At 41.9% G+C, this 23,266-nt stretch overlaps 1 protein-coding gene and 1 non-coding gene across 21 annotated transcripts in view; one reads left to right on the top strand and one right to left on the bottom strand.

Moving 5' to 3' along the window:
- Positions 1-23,266, bottom strand: part of PTK2 (protein tyrosine kinase 2) — a 252,734-nt gene that overhangs the window by 119,623 nt on the left and 109,845 nt on the right. For 18 of the 20 annotated variants that reach the window (XM_067712794.1, XM_067712793.1, XM_067712804.1 and 15 more), the window contains 2 exons: positions 12,316-12,395; positions 9,983-10,045 (listed from right to left, as the gene is read on the bottom strand). In XM_067712794.1, coding sequence (XP_067568895.1) covers positions 9,983-10,045; positions 12,316-12,395 — 143 coding nt within the window. The remainder of the gene's footprint in view (positions 1-9,982; positions 10,046-12,315; positions 12,396-23,266) is intronic. The other 2 variants (XM_067712786.1, XM_067712796.1) reach the window with 1 other exon arrangement.
- On the top strand, positions 4,671-4,777 carry LOC137210775 (U6 spliceosomal RNA). The gene has a single exon (XR_010936709.1). It is a non-coding gene; the product is annotated as a U6 spliceosomal RNA (small nuclear RNA).

Raw genomic sequence — 23,266 nt, 5'->3', positions numbered from 1 at the left:
CAGCAAGACCACCGCGGATCCCGCAGGAGGAAGTGGGGGCCAGACAGGAGCCTGGGCTGGGGCTGCCCATGCACGGAAGCAGATCTCCCAGTAACTCTTCCTCCGACTTTTCTCTAAGATGCAACTCACTCTGATTTGAAGCTTCAAAGAAAGCAAGCCTGTTGTACTCCCCCGCTTCCCCACACTGGGCATCACGTTAGATATGGGTGGGGGAGGGGGAGAGGAGAGTCACCGCCCTGCGGTCTCTTCCTCGGGTGAGACCCTGATGCGAGCTGTGCAAGCGCGTGACAGGCACCATGAGACAGCACCATGAGAGAGCCCAGAAAGTTACTCGTTGAGATCTGGGGTGTCTGGGGCTTAAAACTGTATTTGTGATCAATTTTAAACCAGAATTTTCTGAGTTAACGTTTAATTTACCTCTGTCCTTCTAATGAAACGTTCAGACCACTGCTGGCTGATGAGGCTGTCTTGCTCTTTCCCTTCTGTCCAACTTCGGAGCTCTGCCCCCTCCCATGACTGCGCCATCCTCCCGCTCCCCTGACCACACTCGCCGTCGATGGTCCAGGCAGCAGGCGCCGCTCCCCACATCAGGGGGAAGAGGTGCCGCCCAGCAGTCCATACCCCGCACCAGCTCCCCGATGGATCTTTCTAGAGCGCACTCGGTCCGCCTAGCTACTCCTAGCCTGGGGGCCTTGTCCTGCGCACGCATGCGTTCACGCCCAAAACCCATGACACAGCAGGCCTTGGGAGGCTTGAATAGCTTTATTTACATACATTAAGCTTCTTATAAGTGAATTCTCAGGCCAAGTATAAACTTATCTCTCCTTCCGCACTACTGAGAAGATACAGACCTTGTCTGTTGGCTTTAACTAATTGATACTTTGTGGACATAACTCTTATAAATTTAAAGCCCCAGCAAAAAAGGCAACCAAAAACAACTTTAAAATAAAACTATAATGCATGTTTTCATACAGTATCCCTAACTTATCCTTGCCCCAAATCTCTCAAGAATTGAGTATCATTAAGAATATCACTGAGGTCCTTTAACCTCTCAAATGATACCTTAAGCCTCTTAAAAACTGATAAAACTTAAAATTCTCTAACTTCAATGGAAATTGCTGTTTGCTTCTTAATGATCCTCTCTCTCCTTCAACCTGAGTAATGAGAAGTCATCTTTTGGCCAGGTACACCAGGTGATGCTGCCTTCCTCTCCTGGAGCCAGGTGTGGCCATGTGACACTGTTTCAGCCAATGTCCCTCTCAGGGAAAGCACTACCTGCACATATGTGTCCTTAAAGGGGGCTGGGAGAGAGAGAAAAGGTCCATCTCCTCCTCCTTGTGACAGGCAAGGTCAACCAGCCATCCTAGGCTACCAGGTGGCAGCTACGGATGATGGTGGCAAGATTCAAGGGGCCTAGTGCCCTGGTGATGAGAAGCACTGACTGCCTAGCACTTGTTTTATGTGAAAGAGAAAGTACCTTCTTAGTTAAGCCACTGTCAATCAATTCATGCCAAATCTGTGAGCATCCCCTTCACTGATAAATTATCACAGGCAGCTAAAAAAAGCACTAGATTATTACTGACAATAAAGACAATTTTTAAAAATGAATGAAAACAATGCACAATTAGAATTAACCTCAGCTAATTTTATATCACAAATTTATTCACTGAGGAAGTACCGATGGAATACCTAATAAACATCAGACACTTTGCTAAGTGCTGGAAATACCAGGAGGTCCCTACATCAATACAGCTTACTCTAGTAGAGAAGAGACACAGTTACACAAACAACTACAGCAAAATACATTAAATGCAAAGATGATTAAAAATGAATTTCTAAAAAAAGCAAACCACTTAATAAGGAAATGAGCAGAACTGAAAAGATATGTGATTCATTTAAAATAATTTCACAGTATAATTCTGTACGTTGAAGAAGAATCATTGGTACATAAGTTTCTTCCTTCTACAGTATCACAATAGGAACCATAATTTTAACACTGTGTTATTAGCTTATTTTGGTTCCATTTGTCATTGTCAGCAATGCAGTTTTTAAGCTTGATAACAAAACATTTTTCTTAACACAGCTCATCTGACTCCTGTCTCTGATTTACAGGAGGCGTAAATAAAAGAGCCACCCGAGTACACTCCAGAGTGCGCCCTGCAGGGTAAGACCCCGGGAGGCCACATGCTGGGCCTGCGGCTGGGCCTGCGGCTGGATATTCACGGCCAGTACTTCCCCTCTGCCTACAGAAGAGGCACCTTGGTCCTACCAGGGTTGGAAAGACATAGAGAAAAGAGACCAATTAACTCTTTAGTTGGTTTAAAGAAAAAATGCAAACGTTTTTAGATAGTGCTTTTCCCACCCTCCGAAGTTGGGCCTGATTATTTATTGCATAATTGAAAACAGTTATTTTGAAATGTGGTAAAGCTGAAGGAGTTTTCTTTAGTACATTATAAATTACAGAGACTGTCCATACATTTTCTGGCAAAACTAAGCAACTATATGGACTATTTCACAGTTTTTCTCCTTACTGGCAAGAAAAACCAGAACCCCAAAATAAACTAACAAGAAACATTCTGCATTGATGTATAATTCTTTTCCATACTGACAAAATATTTACACTTCTAAGTGGCTCTAGGCTACTAGCAGAAACCAGTAGGAAAGGGCAATGCTGACCCCCCGGAGGCCCTGGCTGCCGGTCCCTGGGCAGGACAGCCTCAGTGTGCTTGGAGAACCACTTCCCAGCCATACCTCGTCCACAGCCCTGGGTGGGCCTTTTCAACAGCTGCGGTGGAAGACAGAACCCAGGGAACAGTACTGAGAAAATATCACGATTAAACTAGAATTGCGAAGGAGTAAAGAATCTTCACCTTCCAAGAACAAGGTGAAATAAAGAAAACTACAAGATGACAGGAGCAGAATTTTACCACCGAAGACACATATAAAAGAATTTCTAAACAATATACTTTAAGAAAAAGGGAACTGCTATCAGAAGACAGGCTGAGCTACAACAATGAATGTTTAACCAACACAGTAATAAACAAGTAGGTCTGTAGGACCCCACCCTATACACCCAAAGTGCTGGAGGTGAAGAGGGCTGACCCAATGCCGCCCGCAGGTGGGGATGCTGGACCTGGACTGAGCTGGGACCTGAGGGAGGGTGAGTTGTGCCATTCACTCCCTGGCTCTTGTCAGATGCCCACTCCGGAGGCCCACTCATCAGTCTTGGGCCACCAGGCTTTGATTCAAGCCACTCGGGAGCTTCAGGAAGTCAGAGGAACAGCAGATTGAGACAGCCCAGAAACCCCAGAGTCACTGTCAGATACACAGCACAAAACAGCTGGCATGAAAAGCTTGACGAAATAAACGGCACAATCACATACGTGAGCAACAGAGATTACCAGGAATGGAGAGCGTATTACACAACACAGGAAACTGAATTTCTGGAAGTGAAAATTATAAGTGGTGAAGTGAAAAACCAAATGGACAGGGTATGCCAAGAAGACACTACTTAAAAGGGAATTAAGGATTTAGAAGAAAAATCTAAAGAAATCACACACACACACTGCCACAAGAAATAGAGATGAAAGATGTTAAGAGATATAAAGGCTGAAAAAACATGCAGTTGACAATTAAAGAGATAATGGCATATATTTTCCAGGTGAAAAACATGAATCCACAGAATCAGGAAAGTACATCTTGTTCCAAGTTGGGCTTATAAAAAAGAAACCCAAGTCTAAGACATGGTGAAACTAGAGAAGACCAAAAACAGGAGATTCTTCAACTTTTTGTATGTTTATAGTTTCTTTCTAATAAATGACTGGAGAAAAATGATCTTCCACTAGTCCACAGAGAAAGTCTCAACAAAAGTCAAAGAAGCTCTTATCACAGAGACCATACTCCCTGATCATAATGCAATTAAGCTAGAAGTTAATTTTCAAAAGAAAGTCAGGGCTTCCCTAGTGGTGCAGTGGTTAAGAATCCGCCTGCCAATGCAGGTGACTTGGGTTTGAGTCCTGGTCCAGGAAAATCCCACATGCTGCAGAGCAACTAAGCCCGTGAGCCCCAACTACTGAGCCTGCACTCTAGAGCCCGCGAGCCACAACTACTGAAGCCCGCACGCCTAGAGCCCGTGCTCCGCAACAAGAGAAGCCACCGCAATGAGAAGCCTGCGCACCGCAACTAAGAGTAGGCCCCGCTCATCACAACTAGAGAAAGCCTGCGCACAGCAACGGAGACGCAACTCAGCCATTAATTAATTTTTTTAAAAAGTCAAAAAATATCCACACATTTGGAAATGTAAAAATAGAAATAAATCCACAAAACTTTTAGAACAAACATTAGGTCTTGAAACGCAAAACCAGAATGAAAATAATGGACAGATTTTACCACGTTAAAAAAGAAAAACTTCTGTATGATGAAAAGCTATATAATCATAGTTAAAAGACAAACTGGGGACTTCCCTGGAATCCACCTGCCAACGCAAGGGTCACGGGTTTGATCCCTGGTCTGGGAAGATCCCACATGCCGCGGAGCAACTAAGCTCGTGCACCGCAGCTACTGAGCCTGTGCTCTAGAGCCCGCGAGCCACAACTACTGAGCCCGCGTGCTGCAACTACTAAAGCCTAGGCACCTAGAGCCCGTGCTCTGCAACAAGAAAAGCCACTGCAGTGCTCACTTCGGCAGCACATATACTAAAATTGGAAAGATACAGAGAAGATTAGCGTGGCCCCTGCACAAGGATGACACGCAAATTCGTGAAGCATTCCATATTTTTAAGCAGCCGCATAGCACAGGGAGATCAGCTCAGTGCTTTGTGACCACCTAGAGGGGTGGGATAGGGAGGGTGGGAGGGAGAGTCAAGAGGGAGGAGATATGGGGAAATATATATATGTATAGCTGATTCACTTTGTTATAAAGCAGAAACTAACACAGCATTGTAAAGCAATTATACTCCAATAAAGATGTTAAAAAAAAAAAAAAAAGCCACCTCAATGAGAAGCCTGCACACTGCAACAGAGACTAGCCCCAGAGAAAGCCTATGCACAGCAACAAAGGCCAAACGTACCCAAAAATAAATTAAAATTTTAAATAAATAAATAAATAAAAGACAAATTGGGAGAGAATATATACAACAAATATTACGAACCATGGGTTAGTATGACAAAGATCTCAATGAGAAAAAAACATAAACATAATGGAAAACAGAAGAAAAGTACAATTTACAAAAGGAATATAAAACAGCCCCCAAATGGGAAGGTGTTTCAACTCTCTCCTCTGGATAATGATCCCAATGATAATTACGGGCAACATTTATTCAGTGCTGGGCACTATATTGAGCTCTTGACATGATTCTCTCTCTTAACTCCCCACATCAACCCAGTATGTAGGTAGGTATCACCATGGTCCCTACTTTACAGATTTGGAAACAGAAACCCAGGGCTTTACTGATCCAGGACAGTAAGTGGAAGAGCCAGCCAACAGGGGAGCAACCTGCTGCAAGAGCCCCCTCCATCGCCCCACTTCTCACACTGAGATGGGGTAGTGAGTTCACACAACTCACGCCATTATGAAGGACCCCAAACCAGCACAGTAACAGCGGGAACTGGAAGTCTCTCATCCTGCCCCTTCTTTTCCTTAACCATCATGTTTACTTAATTTAAATATCTTACATATAGAATAACTACTACACAACGGCCATTTGTGGAATAACAGAGAGTTCCGGTTTTCATCAGTATCCTCTAAGGAGGCCTCTAATTGACAAAATCACGCTGTACTGCTTTGTTCTGGCTGCAGGTGGCAACAGTCACTGGCCCTAATTCATGTCTGGTGATTCCCACACTTTCCATGCCACTGACCCCACAGACACGCTGAAGTTCTGGAGGCACTGATTAATACTCCAGTGGGCCCTCTTCCACATAGCTGTTCTCCTGCCGCCTCGATTTCTGTAATTTTTAGAAATAAGCCAAATTCATACCAACTTTAATGCAATTTTTGACTCTGATATCAAACACACCTTGAACTTAACGCTCCTCTCTCCAAATATAGCTCCAAATCCATCTTGATGGATACCTGCTTCTTCATTTTCTTTCTTTTTACAGACTTTTCTTGTTGCCAAAAACATCCAAATGTATTATCCACGGAGATTTCCCCCAGGTACCTGTTCTCTTCATTCCCATGACACCTCTGGCTCTCACCCAGCTGCCATGGCTCAGTTACCCTTCCCGTTCCGACGTGGGCCTCTCACAAAGACAGGCTGGGACACAGTCCACATCACAGTGGCCCTGAGGACAACTCTCTGACAGCCGGGCACGCTACAATGCAAGCCACTGACCTGGCCCTCCTTCTCCAACTTCGCACAATGATTCACCTTTTTAGATCATCTCTAAGTGCCTGCTGGCTTTTTCCTCTCCAATTCTCTTGTTCTTTTTTTTTTTTTTTTAAGAAATGGAAAATTTTATTCGAGCCAAATTGGAGGATTATAACCCGGGAAGAGCATCTCAGAAAGCTTTGAGAACTGTTCCCAAGATAAACTTTTTATTTTAGAATAGTTTTAGGTTTACAGAAAAGTTGCAAAGATAGTACAGTTCCTTGAATAGCCCACACCTGGCTTTCCCTTGCATTACTATGGCACCTCTGCCGTAACTAATCAATCGGTTCTGATACATCATTACTAACAGGCCCTACACTTTCAGATCTCATCAGTGTTTTCCCTAATGTCACTTTTCTGTTTCACAGGATCCAATTTAATCGTCACATCTCCTTAGGTTCCTCTTGGCTTGTGTCAGTTTCTCAGACTTGCCTTGTTTTTAAAGATCTTGACGGTTTTGAGTAGTACTGGTTTGGTAATTTGTAAAACGTCCCTCAAATGAGAATTACCTGTTTTTCGCAAGTCTGGATTGGGTTTTTAGGTTTTGGGGAAGCAGACCACAGAGATGAAGTGTCATTCTCAACAGATCACACCAAGGACACACATGCCATCAACATAACTGTTGGTGTTGATGCTGACCGTGACCACCTGGCTGAGGTAGCGCCTGTCAGATGGCTCCACTGTCAGGTTACTCACACACCCTTCCACACTCTATTCTTTAGACACACGTCACTAAGCGGAGCCCACCGTATAGGGTGGGATTTTATGATCCGCCTCCTCAGGCTGTGTCCATATAAATTACTTAGAATTCTTCTATGTGGGAGATTTATCACTTCTCTATATATTTATCTATTCAATTATTTATATTCATATAGGCCCATGGGTATTTATTTCATACTCTGGGCTATAACCCAAAACTAAGTCATTCATTGTTGCCCAAATGCCCTACCTTTGGTCACTGGGACTCCAATTTGATGCTCCGACACAGCGCCACCACCTGCTTTTCTAAGCGCTTGCTCCTTTCCAGCTCTACAAGATGCTCTAGGCCCATATATCTCCCCCTGCCCCTCGGATCAGGAGTCCTGCTTCCTCTCATTGAAGAATGATATAAGAAACCAACATCTAGGCACTGGGTACCATCAGAGATTTTTTTTAAAGCTGTGGTTTTAGTGATTGTATAACATAGAAAATAAACCAACATTTCTGTTTCCTTTTTCGTTTAAATAACACAAATGTTCCCTCAGAACTGAACACGTCCCAACCAACTTATCCTCCTTCCCTCCAAACACGAAATTGTTTGTGACTGACATGCCCACTGGCCCAGGACAGAAAACGAGAATCCCCAGATGCCTCCTTGGCCTCCTTCACCCCAATCCAACCAGGCAGCCAGTCCGCAGACCCTGACTCTGGTAAACTCCCACCTCCACTGCTCCTGCTATGGAGTCCACGTCAGAGACTCATTCTTCCTCCAGGAGAAAGGAAAGATGCAACAGTTTCTGGGCTCCCTACTTCCATTTTTAACTTTCTTTAATACCATTCCAATTTGGGAATATGGAATTCTCCATCACAAAGCTCCTCCTGTCACGGACCTGGCTCACCGAGTCATCACGACCTAATCGTCTGGAGGCCGTGTCAACGCCTGGAGCTGTTTACAACACACATCGCAGCCCTCCCCGATGGGCAAGGTGTTCTACCCGCAGTAAACTGACCGTCCACGTTTCTGTGTCTTGGCAAATGCTGCGCTCTCTCCCGGGACTGGCTGGTTCCGGAGCAGCAGCCTCCGCCTGCCCACGTTCCTTCTCCACCACTCAGGCTAGACAGCATCTCCCATCAGACCTCAGACATGGAGTACCACCCCCCACACACCCTCTAGAAGCTTCTACTTCAGTTCCTACTATATTATTTTACAACTCTGCTTACTGTCTGAGAGTCTCCCTTCCAGCTGTAAGCTTCCTGAGGGTCAAAACTTTGGATTATCCACTTCTGCATCTCTAGCACTTAGCTGCCAAGGGCTCAGCAGATGCTCAATAATCTTTGTTAAATGAACGAATAAACAAAGAAACAAACGGATATTTTTCAAAAACCTCCATTTGAAATGAGAACAAACCTAGCATGTACCTGAGACAAGACCTTCAATGATTCCTCTGATTCTAGTCATTTGTATTTTAAGCAGTAGGAAGAGTCTTTCAGGCTGAGGAATGTGGTAATTTTAAACAAAAACCTAAACCACCTAAACCACAGTGAATGTTAGTTTTTTTTGTTTTTTTTTTTTAATGTTATTAATGATACTGTTGCTTCTATGCTGTCAACTGAAGGGCAGGGAAAATTCTACTTAAAATCATTCTGGCTACTAAGATATCCCAATTGATCTCTAAAAGTTTTCATTCAACTCTAACAACTCCGTGTTTTATCCTTATTCAATCTGTTAAGAGGCACAACATTATGTGATGGATGTGTCCATAAACACACAACCACAAATATTTAGTGAGTGCCTTGTACGCTGCACACTGTCATGAAACTTACATTATGCTAATACAGTAGGTCCAGAAATCAAGGGATGAATCCGCGCCACAACGAGACAGGCTGCCCGGGGCGCTACCTCACTTGTCACAATTAGGACAAAGGAGGCTTGTGTGATTGCAAAATAACTATCACGTCTACCACCAGTTATTAGTGCAAATGGTCGGACCTGCTCCATAACTAATTCCCCCAAATATTTACTTCTACTTTTATTTTCAAATGACCATACCTCCCCTGTAAAATCTTGTTTTCAAAATGGTGGGATATTATACTTTCACAGTGTGATAGCAGTTGGGCTGACCTGGAAAGTCAAATAAAACCCAAAGCCATGTCAAGTCTCTATTATTGCAGGGTACTTATGGACAACCTTTTACTTCACTGTAGTAACATCTTCCAAATAGCACAAGAATTTCAGTAATAATATGGCCAGGAAAAGTGCTGGCAAAAAGTTGCACCATTGCTAATGAAAATAAAACTGGAAATAACAAATATCAGTGATTTTTTTGCTGAATTAATTATCAACAGATAAAGTGCAGAACTTTCAGCCTCCCAAGACATAAGCCCCACTCTGTCTTATATGCATTTTAAATACTCTAACGTAACAGTCTAACGACTGTTAACTTCACTATTGGAAAAATATTCAGTTATCCTAAATTTTCTGATACATGAGCAACAAATAACTCCCATCTTTCCACTTTTTTTTAACTAAGGGAAAAAAAACCCTAATAAACTTATAAAGAGAATATAAATAATAACAATTTCATAGTTCAATATAAATTAGAAGTGAAACTCCATCCCAATATGGTTAAATCCACAGAGACAGAAGAGTTTATTATTTATGTGTTAACATGCCAAAGAATATTAACCCTAAGACATTTATCAACAAATTTAAATGTTTGCTAACATAATTAACGTCACCAAGAATTCATTTCTTAATAAAACTTCCCTCTTCCGGATATAAAAGTTTTAGAAACAGTAGTGTTTCAGATTTAATATTAAGTTTTAAGTAAAGATAAACCAGTAAAATCTACAGTTTGAAAAGTGACTTAGCTCTGAATGCTTGCAGGCAGCGCCTGGACGTGCCGCACTTACTCTAATACTTCATAGTTAGACTTCTTCTCCAGGGCGTTGCCCCGCATCTCCCAGTACGACCGCCTAAAAGCAGAGAAGATACACACTCATAGATTGGTATTGGGAATGTCTGCGATGTTAAATGATTAAAAACCGTGAAAGGGGGGTATCTAACTACTACGCGGCTAAGCCACAAACATTCTGATAAACAACAAATAAAGAATCAATTTGATTCGCAGCATTTTTCCTGCATCCTAATGCAGCATAAATCAGTTAACACAGACCGTATCTCTATTGAACAATCTCACGTTCCCTTTTGATGTGAAGCAGGTCTGGCTCTTTGCAAAATGAGAAACCAGATTCCAGCTGTAAAAGAGATCAGCTACATTCGCTACTTGTACTTGGCCTTTTCTCAAGGGACAGTGCCAGGAACCCCAGGCTGCCCCTGTGGCCGGTGCGCACCCCACCTGCTCCTGGGAAGACCCACAGTTACTAAGGAAACAGTATGGGACCTGAAGCAGAATCATCGCAGTGGGCTAGTCCAGGTAACAGGCGCCAGGCGCAGCAGAGAAGTGCTGCCTATCTCGCTGAGTGTTCACAGTCTGAATTTTACTTCTTATTCCAAGTTACGTGTTCAAGCAACTTCAGGTCTTACTGGAACCAAGTCCTTTCTCTGCAAAATCTGCCCCAAGTGGGTGGGATTCTCTGCGTGTACACAGTTATCTCACAAAGGGACAAGGTCTAGCTCGAGCTGCTTTGGAACACACAGATATTACAAATCACTTGAAGTGATTTCCCAGGAGACTGCGTAATCAACAAGACTGTTTCAAACTTGTCTGTAATAACATGAATACTGGTTTTGCTTTTTAAATTTGTTTGACTTTTTCTTTGGCCTACTTAAAATCGAAAGTACTAGATTTCGACAAAAAATTCTCAAGGGCCCAAAAAGGATCACTTAATGTGTTCTCCTGTTTTCTATTCATGTGGGGGAGGAGTTTGGGAGGGGCAGCTGGGCGGGTGACTACTCTGTCAAGTTTTTCCTTCAGAGTTCAAAAATCAGTGACCTCAAACAGGGGAGAGGAGGAGAAGGATAAACGTAACATGGAGAGGCCAGAGTGGGAGGGGAACCCAGAGAGGCACGCATGCCATTCACGTAGGGCCTAATGCTCCTGGACCCCTCTTCCAAGTAATACATCACAGCATTGTCTGTGGGAAGGAAAGCGCGCCAAGTTTGCTTCCCAAGCAAAAACTGTAAAGGCCAGGAACGGGAAGAGACCAGTGAGAGATGGCTTTTTTTTTTTTTTTTACTGGGATATATAATTAAGGTTGAAAACAAATTTTAATGAAGAGTTGAGAGTTATACTTAATGATCTTTGGGTCCTTGTAGGAACCGTTATTTGATAGCCTTATATAATATAAAAAACAGTGCTCTCTCGGGAAAATTATCACTGTTTTGAGTACACGTAATCAAATTTTAGCTAATTTAACCAACACATCTTCAACTAGCAGCCTGGGGTAAATTTTTTTTTTTTTGGCTGCGTTGGGTCTTCGTTGTTGCCCACGGGCTTTCTCTAGTTGCGGCGAGTGGGGGTTACTCTTTGTTGCAGTGTGCGGGCTTCTCACTGCGGTGGCTTCTCTTGTGGAGCATGGGCTCTAGGCGCGCAGGCTTCAGTAGTTGTGGCTCACGGGCTCTAGAACGCAGGCTCAGCAGTTGTGGCACACGGGCTTAGTTGCTCCGTGGCATGTGGGATCTTCCCAGACCAGGGCTCGAACCCGTGTCCCCTGCACTGGCAGGTGGATTCTTAACCACTGTGCCACCAGGGAAGCCCCGAGCCGGGGTAAATTTTAATTAAATTATACCTGACAAAGGTAAAATATTTCTTTCACTCCAAGTTTTAAATGGTGGCACAGAATATATGACAAATGGTGACAAATGTTATCAGAAATAAGAAATACATTCTCAGTTTCCCATCCCCCATAATGGCAGCCATTAGACATAAATGGCTATTTATGTTCAGATGCTGCACATCTGAGCACTCAGCATCCAGCTTGGCTAGTGGCTGGCACATGGGATCTCACAGATACTGAACATTTCCTTCATCACAGAAGTTCTATTGGGGAGCTCAGCCTTAGACTTGCTTACATACTTGTACTCTTATAAATCATTCAATTCTAAATGTAATATTTTAAAAGATTCTAAAATTAGCAATGTCAACATAATTCAGAGTATCATCAAAGTTTACTCATTTTATTCAGTATTTTATTGATAATCTTTATCAGGAAAGAAAAATACCTAGAAAAAATAACAGAAAACACTGTTGAATGAAGACCTCAATGTCTAGTTACCGCCTTACCGTATTTCTAGACAACCCAACTTCAAAGCAATGTCCTGGTCCACTTGATCAGCGATCTCCAACATATAATCGCTCTTCACCTACAGTAAAAAGGAATGGGTAAAATAATGTTGCTGTAAGAGAATATGTTTTAAACTTAGTCATTAAGTAAATGTTTACTGGGTGCCATTTACATGCTTTACACACACTGTGTCAATAATCACGCTAGATGCTGGGTATAAAATGAGTAATACCAAAGAATAAAGAGTGAAACAGTCTTCCTTTGTGAAGAACATATATGATCTATGAGCACTTAAACATCATGTGAATCACAATAACGTCAAGCTGCTTTCTACCCTCCATGTTGTCAAAGGGAAAACAAGAAGGGAGATCTCCATTTCCAGGCAAACTTGCGGTGGCTATATTTTCTGAACTCGAACTACAGTCCCAGCACCATTTTTTGGACCTCAATGCAAAGGCAAAGAAAACTAACGTTATTTCAAAATCCATTTAATCCTGCAACTGGTGTGTGATTCCACCTAACCATCGACTATAAGTGATTCATCTGCAAAGTGCCAACATGCTTGAAGTGTGATATAGAGAAGGATCTAATGAATTGTACAAAGGCCTTCCAACCAATAACTGTGCGGGACTGATACCAGTATCTGAGAGCACTCATCAGTGTGAAGATGTTTTCAAAGATGAAATATGTAAAATCTCACAGCTTAGCATCAAGAGATCAAGATCTGCAATTGATTTTGATGACAAGGAGCATTCATTCTGAACTTCGATTAAGTGAAATGTTACTCCTCCCCCAAAAAGGAACTTCTGTTCCTCTCATTAGTAGACCTTTATTACAAAAAAAAGCACTCAATTATTATATTATGAATTTCACCAATACAGAACTCCGTGGAAATCTGTCTTGTCTCTTGTTATATAAGTATTTCATAATACCCTCCCCTCCATTTGGCCTCTTGGTCCTCAACCCTAAAATATTTACTCTCTGGTCCTTCACAAAAAAAGTATGCTGACCTCTGCCCTAGGAAAAACTCCACAGATCCTGTTCTATTGCTACCTAGCCTGTCAGTTCGCTCGTTCAAAAGATTTCTAGTCCCAAGTTAACTACTTTGCCAACCTTATAGTGATAGTTCATAACCTTCCCTTGAAAAGACCCCCAAACCTCCCAACCTCCTTCTTCCCATTATTTTAATTCCCTGGCAAGACCAGCAAATACTGAAACCAGCCACCCACCTCCTTCTCCACGCTTACTGCTGAGCAACTGGAGAAACTCTGCTCTGTGCTTCGCTTTACGTTCACGAAGACAAACCTCAAACGATCGCCTGAGGCTGCTTGGAAATTCGGCAGTGCCTGCCTAGGAAACTTGGCAACACACTGATTCACACTTTCTCCAATCAACCAGCCACATCTCTTTCTTACAGAGAAAAGTCTTCAGACGGGCATGCCCTCTTTAACGTACCAGAACCTATAACCTGAGGGGCATGTGTGCTCATCTACTCACTCCTCTCAGGACGGAGGCGATGCCCGCTCAGCCAGCAGTGATCTATTTCTGACCTAAACGCCATTTCCTCTGAAACCTTTGCTCTATTTTCTGCATTAGCACCTCTACCTAGGTGGTCCATAAACACTGACTGACTGAAGACTGAGTAAATGAATGAAAGAATAAAGTCATCAAACTATGGTTTGGATACCTCTGTGTGTAAATGTTATTGTCCATAAGAGTTACAAGCAATAGTAATTTCTATTCCTTAAATATAGCAGGCATTTAAGACTGATTCAATAGAACTGAATTATCCAACCCACTAAATTAAGTAAACAGCTTTGATTCTAGAATCACTCTGTTTACACTTCAATTGGCTCTTTCTCCTCTATAGCAAAAAATAAATCCAAATTTTAAAACTAACTTTTTTGCATCATAAGTAGGTTTATTACTAAACACAAAAATGGACAGATGAATCAAGACTGTATTTATGTGAGTTAGAGAAACACCACAGTTGTTCTGACTGAAGCATTCAGTGGATCTTAGCTTATGGTTTGGTGCAGACTTTGAAGCAACCAGAGCAGAACAGCAATTACATGTTGAGGAAAATGCATTATTACAAAACTATCTTAAGATTAGTTACTATAATCTTTAAACACTATTCAAAGGTGGAAAAATGTAATCACATGCTTTATTCAGTCATCAAAACCAAATTCATATTAGTTGCAAAAATGAAAAAAAAGAGAAAATTAACAATGATCTTTATGGAAAATCCCTTTAGTTATGAACGTGACTTAAAAGTTCTGCGAGTTGTTTTTTCTTACAGTAACAATCTACTACTCTTGACTCAGAGCTGTATGACTATGGCCTGAGGCCCATTCACTGTGTGCACTGATCCATGTTTTCTGCCAAGTGTGTGGATCCACCATGGAACCAGCCATCTCAGCAGACCCTCCCCTCCTCCTTCCCCCACCCTGTGGCAGCTGCCCTCTGTGAGGACAGAGAGCAACCCCCCCGCAAGGTCCCTGTCACCCAGGCTCCAGAGGGGCTGTTCTCTGAACCACTGTGCACATCACGTCCTGATGTTGGGCTCATGCAATTTTCTTCAAAATGTAGGGTCTTTAACACTCAGTGTTCATTTTTTTATAAAACATTTCTAACTTTCATGCTTTCATTTGTGAAATAAATGCAATTTATTGAACATTTAAGTGTGCGTATGTATAGCTATATAGTTGCTTACAGTAAATATACTCACATTGCCATGTCAGACAGATTTATACATAGCTCTCATTTACTATTGGCAGCGTCACTGTGAGTTGGACCCTACTCTAATCCCCAGTTAAGAGCCTTAGAAAGAACCTTAGAAGAACGAAGGTGAGAGCAGGGACTACTTATTATTCCAGGGGTCAGGTATTCTGCTGTTTTAGATACATTATTTATAGTCTGTTCAATAACTCTTCAAGATAGGCCTTAGTCCTATTTTATACATAAAAAACAGAAAGCTTAATTACTCAAAATTAACGTACTCAAGGTCACACAGCAAGCGTTAAAGTTAAAACTCAAAAACCCATCCACTGACCCCCATAACTCAAGCTTCAGTGTGTTCCTATACCTTCTTGTGAACTCTCAGAAAGTGTAGGCATTCTCCACTAGAAGGAAGATTAATGACCAGTAAGGACCACAGCTCATAACCCTGGTAGCCCCAGGGTCTAACATGATGGCTTCACGTGCATGTCTTAGTTTGTTTTACCACTGTCATTGTGTTATATTCTTTTTTATACCATGGATTACTACTGTTTATTAACTCCAAATCCAGCAAATTTCCAAGTCTTTCAAGCAAATATCTCTGAATGTTGTTCTTTGTTTTATTAAATTAATTTGTTTCCATATGGATGTCAATTTCCTGCTTAAAAAACAGGATGTATCTGGACTTCCTTCTGTGGGCAAGTATCATATTTACATTCATGAGTTTTTTCACCTTATTCTGCAACAGAACTAAAGCACAGGTTTTAATATAAAAACCACTCACATCTCTAATAAAAGTACTAATCCTAACTTGCTCCATAATTTATTCCATATGCCAAGTCAATGCTTTGGCTGCCACATGAGATCTTTTGCCTCGTTTTGGTCTCTTCTGAATATTCTGTCAGCTACATGAATTTATCAAATAGACCTGAAAGTCTTCGATAGTGTGTGTAAAGAAAATGGGGCTGAGGGCAGACAAATGTGTATACAACCATCTACATCATACACCACCTGAGTGATCCGAGGCAGTCGGCCAAGTTGGCTCAACTGTCAGGCACTCCTCCTTGAGTTCTGTGAGAGCAAAGAGTGGAGTGTTTGTATTCAGAAGGAACCCAATGGCAGTTCTCAATTAAAACAAACTCCTTGGGCTTCCCTGGTGGCGCAGTGGTTGAGAGTCCACCTGCCGATGCAGGGGACACGGGTTCGTGCCCCGGTCCGGGAAGATCCCACATGCCGCGGAGCGGCTGGGCCCGTGAGCCATGGCCGCTGAGCCTGCGTGTCCGGAGGCTATGCTCCGCATTGGGAGAGGCCACAACAGTGAGAGGACCGCGTACCGCAAAAAAAAAAAAAGGAGATGACCAAGGCTAGAAAACCTGTACGACAATAAGTGTTTCCATTGTTTCTTTTTTCTTGTCCATATATAATGCAAAAGCAACCACAAATATACTAGGGGTACTTGAAGAATCATATCAGTTTTTAAGAAGATCTAATGCTGAGAGTGCACACGCACACACACAAACCAATGTGATTTCTCAAATTCCAAAGGCATACAGTTCCTTTGTTTCTTGGATTTTTTTGACATCTTCTAATAAATCTCATCCAAATTTTTGAACATCAGGGCATTAGCATTAAAACTCAATCATCACTAATAAGTCATTCGAGAGAATCAATTAGGCACCTAAAACCCATGTCTTACTGTGTTGTGGACGCAATGGTGAAGGCAGACTTTACGTCTGCCCTCACTGAACAGCACACTCTATTAGTGGGGGCAACAGAAAATAACAGGGAAATACAACGTGCACACAACAGACCCGTGACTGCCAGGGGTTAGGAGAGGGGCAGGCTGTGACCAAGCAGCACCAGGGAGCTCTCTGTGTTGGTGAGACAGTTCTGTGTCTTCATTACAGTAGTAGTCACATGCATCTGTACCTATGATAAAACTGCATAGAACTACACACACACTCTTACACACAAACACAGGAGTGCACGTAAAAACTGGTGAAATCTGAACATGATCTGTAGTCTGCCTAGTAGTATTGTGTCAATGTCAATTTCTCTATTTTTATATTGTACTAAATCATGATTGTAATGGAAACTGCTCAACTATACACATCTGTCAGAACTCACTGAGCTGTACACTGAAGTTAGTGATTCTTTTTTTTTTTTTTTTTTTTGCGGTACGCAGGCCTCTCACTGTTGTGGCCTCTCCTGTTGTGGAGCACAGGCTCCGGACGCACAGGCTCAGCGGCCATGGCTCACGGGCCCAGCCGCTCCGCGGCATGTGGGATCTTCCCGGACCGCGGCACGAACCCGTGTCCCCTGCATCAGCGGGCGGACTCTCAACCACTGCGCCACCAGGGAAGCCCTAGTGATTCTTATTGTATGTAAAATTACACCTCAGTAAAACTAATTTTAAAATATTTTTAAAAATCGGATGTTAAATGAGAAATGTACAGGTGTCATGGAAGGCTTTACATAGAAAACACCACTTAAAATTAAGAGTTAATCACAGACATAGAAAACAATCTTATGGTTACCAAAGGGGAAAGGGAGGGGGGAGGCATAAATTAGGAGTTTGGGATTAGCAGATACAAACTACTACATACAAAATAAACAACAAAGTCCTACTGTATAGCACAAGGAACTATATTCAATATCTTGTAATAAACCACAATGGAAAAGAATATGAAAAAGAATATATATATATATATATATATATATATATATATATATATATATATCTGTAACTGAATCACGGTGCTGTACAGCAGAAACTAACCCAACACTGTAAATCAACTATACTTCAATTTTTTTAAAAGAGTTACTGAATGAATAGAAATGATCTAAGTCCAGGAAAGGAAAGAGGAGTCATGCAGAAAAGTGTTAACTCAGCAGGCCTGGGTTGCTCAAACCCTACACATTCCCAAGATTATGACTGGCTCTTGGCCTCCTGGAACCTGAACTCCTGGAATGTTCTGATAAGAGTGCCTTTGCCCACCTGAAGCCTCGGGCCACACCATCCCAGTCTGACTGGAGAATTTGTATGTACAATGTGATTATGACAAACACCTGCTTCCTTCCTGGGGCCTGGAGCCTACCTGAGGTCACAAAGGTGTTGTACGCCCAGGAGATGGAGCCTGATAAAATCCTTCAACGCCCAAGCTCAGCAGGGTCCCAGGCTGGCGAACCTCTGCACCTGTTTTCACACATCACGTGCTGCGCCATGGGACTCCCCTGGGAGGGACCCGGGGAAGCTTCCACTTAATTTCCTCTGGACATCACCCCGCAGACCCCTTCCCTTTGCTGCCTTTCCTCTGTATCCTTTTGCTATAATAAACGAAAACCAGAAATATAACAGCCTCTGAGCCCTGTAAATCCTTCTGGTGAACGGCTGACCTTGAGGGCGGTGCTGGGGATCCTGAGACGGCAGGATTTCTACCAAAGAAAGAATCTGTCCAAGGCCCTGAGGTAGACCAAAGGCAAACTGAAAATAGCAGCAGGGAAGAGTGACCGTGAGAGACTGACCATTTCTGCCTCCCATTTCTAAAGTCTTTTACAGAGAAGGATGAACAAAAAACTATGGGTTGAACAGTATAAATATGACAGAGTTTACCTAAGTCCTCAATAACCATACAACTTTTTGAATCACCGAAACCATACAGGAGTGGAAAAGGAGAAAAAAAATGTACATTATTAAATCTATTAAAGAAGTACAGAAAATGTATCTTCTAACGAATCAGACTTAGACCTATATTTAATTTTAACTTCTTTATGGAAAAGGACAGCTAATAATTCTCACATTGAAAATGTCAGGTTTTAAACTAAACTTTCCCACTTGGAGCTTCCATTTCAAAATGTTTTAACTGACAGAAAGCTTTATGGCCAAGAAACTACAGTTAAAGAAATCATTTCTGATAATATAATTATCTAAATAAAGACATGTAAAAATAAAAAATTAGAGTAAAATAACAGAAAGATTGACCAACAAAATATAAGTGTGCCCTGGCCCCTCACACGTCTCTGCAGTTTAGGTTCCAAACCATAAAGTTAGGGTGCTGGACTCAATGTCTTCTTCAGCTTCCCACTGGAACTTTTTTTGTCAAATAAACCACGAATTATGTTACAGTTAACGTTTTTTGAGAGCAGACCAATGGATATACTCATTGTAAACCTTAATATATTTGTAGGAGAAAACAATGACAACCTCACGTCTGACACAGGCATCTCCGAGGCTGAAAATGTCAGTGGTACCAAATGGGTCCTACACAAGTTCAGCATCATCGATGCACATTTAGTTAATACGACAACTTCTTCACTAAACATGGACAGAGCCCTTCAAACTAACGGCCACTACTACTTGCAAAAGGTTGCCAATCAAATACACCTTTAACAAATCCGAGAGATAAAGAAGAATGAAATGTTATACGGTAAAGGCAAAATTCAACTTCAAGGCAAAACACACTTTTCTTGCTTTACAATAAGCCATTAGCTTTGGCATCAAAAATTATTTTTTTAGACACCTGCTCTACAGTGAATAGAGTTATAACAAGATTCTAGTTTATTTTTAGAGTGTGCTGATTAATATCTTTCAGAATATTCTGAAATGGGTCAAAAACATTTAGTGAGTCATGTGTGGCATGTCACACTGGTAGTCACATTTAGGACATCTTTGAATGAAACTACGTGCATCCACAGAACCATCTCCCACCAGGAACCCAACGCTCAATACACCCACTGGCGTGCTGTTTTCCTCATGACTCCATCCAAACAAGGGGCATGATGAGTAGTGCGCATGGGTGAAATTTCAAAGTAAGGAATAATAAAATTAAGGTAGTTTATTATAAGTTTTCTTTCTCTTTCATGGGATGGAACTAGTATAGAGGAAATCGAAACATAATTCTTTTGCTTCTATCCTGATAAGAGAACCAAAGTAATAAAAATACTGATTCTTCCAGAACAGAAACAACAGATAACACTCAGGAGTATGCACTACTGCCCGGGTAGACCCTCAAGATCCCCGCACTTGAAGGTCAACAAAACACTAGGCTCATAACAAACATGCGAGAAAACAAGCCGCTGTGAATAAGAGTCAGGGGGTCACCACCAACAGTTGTAAAGCCCGCGGACCCCAGATGTTACAATTTGGATTCAGAATAGAGACATCAACCCCATCGGAAATGATAAAAAAAAAAAAAAAAGGAGGGGACAGAAAAATTAGTTAACAGTAAGGGCCACAAAAGATGGCCTGGCAGACTGAAGAACGAGAGATAAAACTTGAAAAATAAATAAAAATCCAACAAATGCACTAGACATCAAATTGGCCACAGCTGAGGGGGGTTGGTGATCTGAAAGATTTCTGTGAATCCAGATCTCAGGGAGACAGGAGTTGAGAACAAAAAAGAGGCGTCAATAGATACAGTCTGAGAAGTTCTGATGGAGATCTCAACTGAAATCTCAGGAGGAATAACTAAGAAGGAAGAAAAGGCAGTATCTGAGCAGACGCCAATGAAGACATCTCCAGGACCTATTAAAATGACAGGAACCCAGAGGTCCTGGCCACACAACACAGATCAAGCAGGAAAAATAAGTGGGAATCCCACCTAGTTTGTAATAAAGCTGCAAAACACTGAGGACAAGTAAGGACCCTAAAGCCACCCAGAGAGAGGAGACAGATGAACAGACTACGACAGCCATTTCTCAACAGCAGCCACAGGGATCGTACCCGGCAGAGAACACCGCCGAAGTGCCGAGGGAGAACGACTCCCATGTGGTTCTGAACCAGAGCCGCGGTGCTCCCAGCAACACCATCCTTCAAGCAGAAAGAGAACAGAGACGCGGGAGCTGCGAACAGCACAATGAACAATCGCAAACTGATGGCTATCTACCGAGCTCACTGCACAGCCAGAGCAGACACGTTCACTCAAGCAAAGCTGAACCCCTGGCAAAATCTCAACATGCAAGACGATGAAACAAGTCCAAAGAGTCTGAACAACGAGTTCAAATGAACCACAGTCTCTAACCACAGTGCAAATTAGTGTGGAAATGAACCAAAAGGGATAAAATTTTAAAGCCCTATGTGATCACTTCCATTTCTACCAACATAGTGGACCCAATGTCCTGGCCACAGTGCTCATTGAAAACAACTAAAAATGCTGAATAAAATATTTTTTCAAGTCTTCTGAAAGCTTCTATGAGCTGAATAACAAACGAACAAAACCAAACCAAAAAACCTACTCAGACTAATGATGGAATGCAGAGGGCTCAGGGGAGAGCTAGAGTCAGCTTCTGTCCTAAGGCCAGAACTGAGGTGGGCACACGTATGCTGTAAAACGTGACAACCAGCAAACAAAAGTAAGAGAAAGATAAATACACAATGCAGGACCATGGCTGTCTGCCTGGAGTGAAGGGGTTGGGATGGGGGGTGTCACAGGGACATGGGGCCAGGAAACATCAGGCATGTTCTCTTCCTCTAGGCAGTGGGATCACAGGTATTCATTTTATTACTAAGTATCACACCTTACTAAAGAACACATGTATCAGATGAAAGAACACATGTATCAGATGTTACAGAATCTAAACATGTCATCAAAACCTGAGCCCCTTAAAAGTGGATCAATTTAGCTTGGAATTCAGTGAAATTAGATGTATGCATATGTGTATGCATCTTAACATATTTGCATCAAAAATTAAATAACTTTAAAATTAAATAATGGGTGTCATCAAATTCTGAGGCTCTTATAAAGTAATTTCTCTCAGAATTTGGTGAAAATTTCCACACACAAGTTCTTACAGATATTTCAGCTGCATTCTCAGTTCAAAAGACTGTGGCTATAAATAGCTGAAGGGCCAATTTTTTATTTATACTTTTTTTTTTGGCATGTTTGTTTAAATAGGAGGAAGTTCTGAATTCCTAATTGATTTTTCAACACTGAAATTAAATCTGTTCCCAAGTTGGGTACTGCCTGGGTAGGATAACGTTTGGATCACCTCTAATAGTTCTAGAAAGAAAGAAATTCTAGTTCTAGAACTTCCATGCACAGACCAGGATAGACTCTGCACTGGAAGATTATCACAAGAAGTCAAATAAATATAAAATTACTTGCCAAAGCAGCAATGCAAAAATCATACTATTTCTAAAACTTTGTCAGATGAGGGTAAAATAAATGTACACTTTTCTCACATAAATGGAACTATATTACACGCTTTATTTTTTATATGGCCTGTTTTAAACAGTAGCATTTAACATCACAACTTCCATACCCATGAACAGAGCCGCAGTTCACTAGTTATAGGCCTGGATAAGCAGTAACACCGGCCATCAACACGGGAAAGAGGTGTTACTATGACCACACTTCTATTTCCCTTAAATTACAAGTACTTGGTAGGATATTATAAAAGCATACACAAAATGAAAGTAATTATTAGGACAGATAATTTAAGTGACGTTTTAGAATATTTTCTGGACTTTCTAAAACTGTAACATAAGATTTAACAATTTTAAAATATTTAAAAGGGGACAGGCTGAAGAAGAGAAGTTCTAGAAATGGATGAAACCAGAAGGTGGGGTGGAGGGGCTGGAAGGTTTGCATACAGAGCACATGGGAAGGAAGATGTGTGTCCCATCCCACAGTGTGCGGCTCACATTTGTATTGGGACACCCAAGTGGAAACGCTGAATCCTCTAAAGCCTGGCACTGTGTACAGACTGAATTCCATGTGTTACTGGGCAGGTATATGGTAGACAATCAGACCTCACTTAATCAACATAAAGACCCTATGCAGGAGGTGTTATATACCTACATGTGAAGAAACTAAGGGAGGCACCTGGAGTCACAGAGCTGTGAGATGCAGAACAGGCACAGTATGCGGGCTAACGACACGTCACACCTCTCGGGCTTTATAGAGGCCACTCACCCGAATCACAGACTGCAGTAAGATACGTCCTATTAGTAAGAGGAAATGTGGGATACACCGGTACGTGTGCTAGCTTTTAATCATATACACAGAAGCAAGGTCTTCCGAAAGGAAAAAGTAGGACAACCCAGTAACAGTGTGAAAGGAACATAAAAGTTGCCAACTTTTAGGTTAGCCTAGAAATTATAAAAAGGAATAACTGAGAGCTATTTAGGCCCGTCTCATGCATCCTGGAAATCAATGTCACTAAAGGAGTCATGGATATAGATATAGATACCAGTGATATAGATCATCTACGAGAGAGAAGAATACAATA

Source organism: Pseudorca crassidens, chromosome 17 (assembly GCF_039906515.1).
Source record: "Pseudorca crassidens isolate mPseCra1 chromosome 17, mPseCra1.hap1, whole genome shotgun sequence".
Lineage (NCBI taxonomy): Eukaryota > Metazoa > Chordata > Mammalia > Artiodactyla > Delphinidae > Pseudorca > Pseudorca crassidens.
The sequence above is the reverse complement of the archived record's forward strand: the minus strand, read 5'-3'. Positions and strand labels throughout refer to the sequence as shown.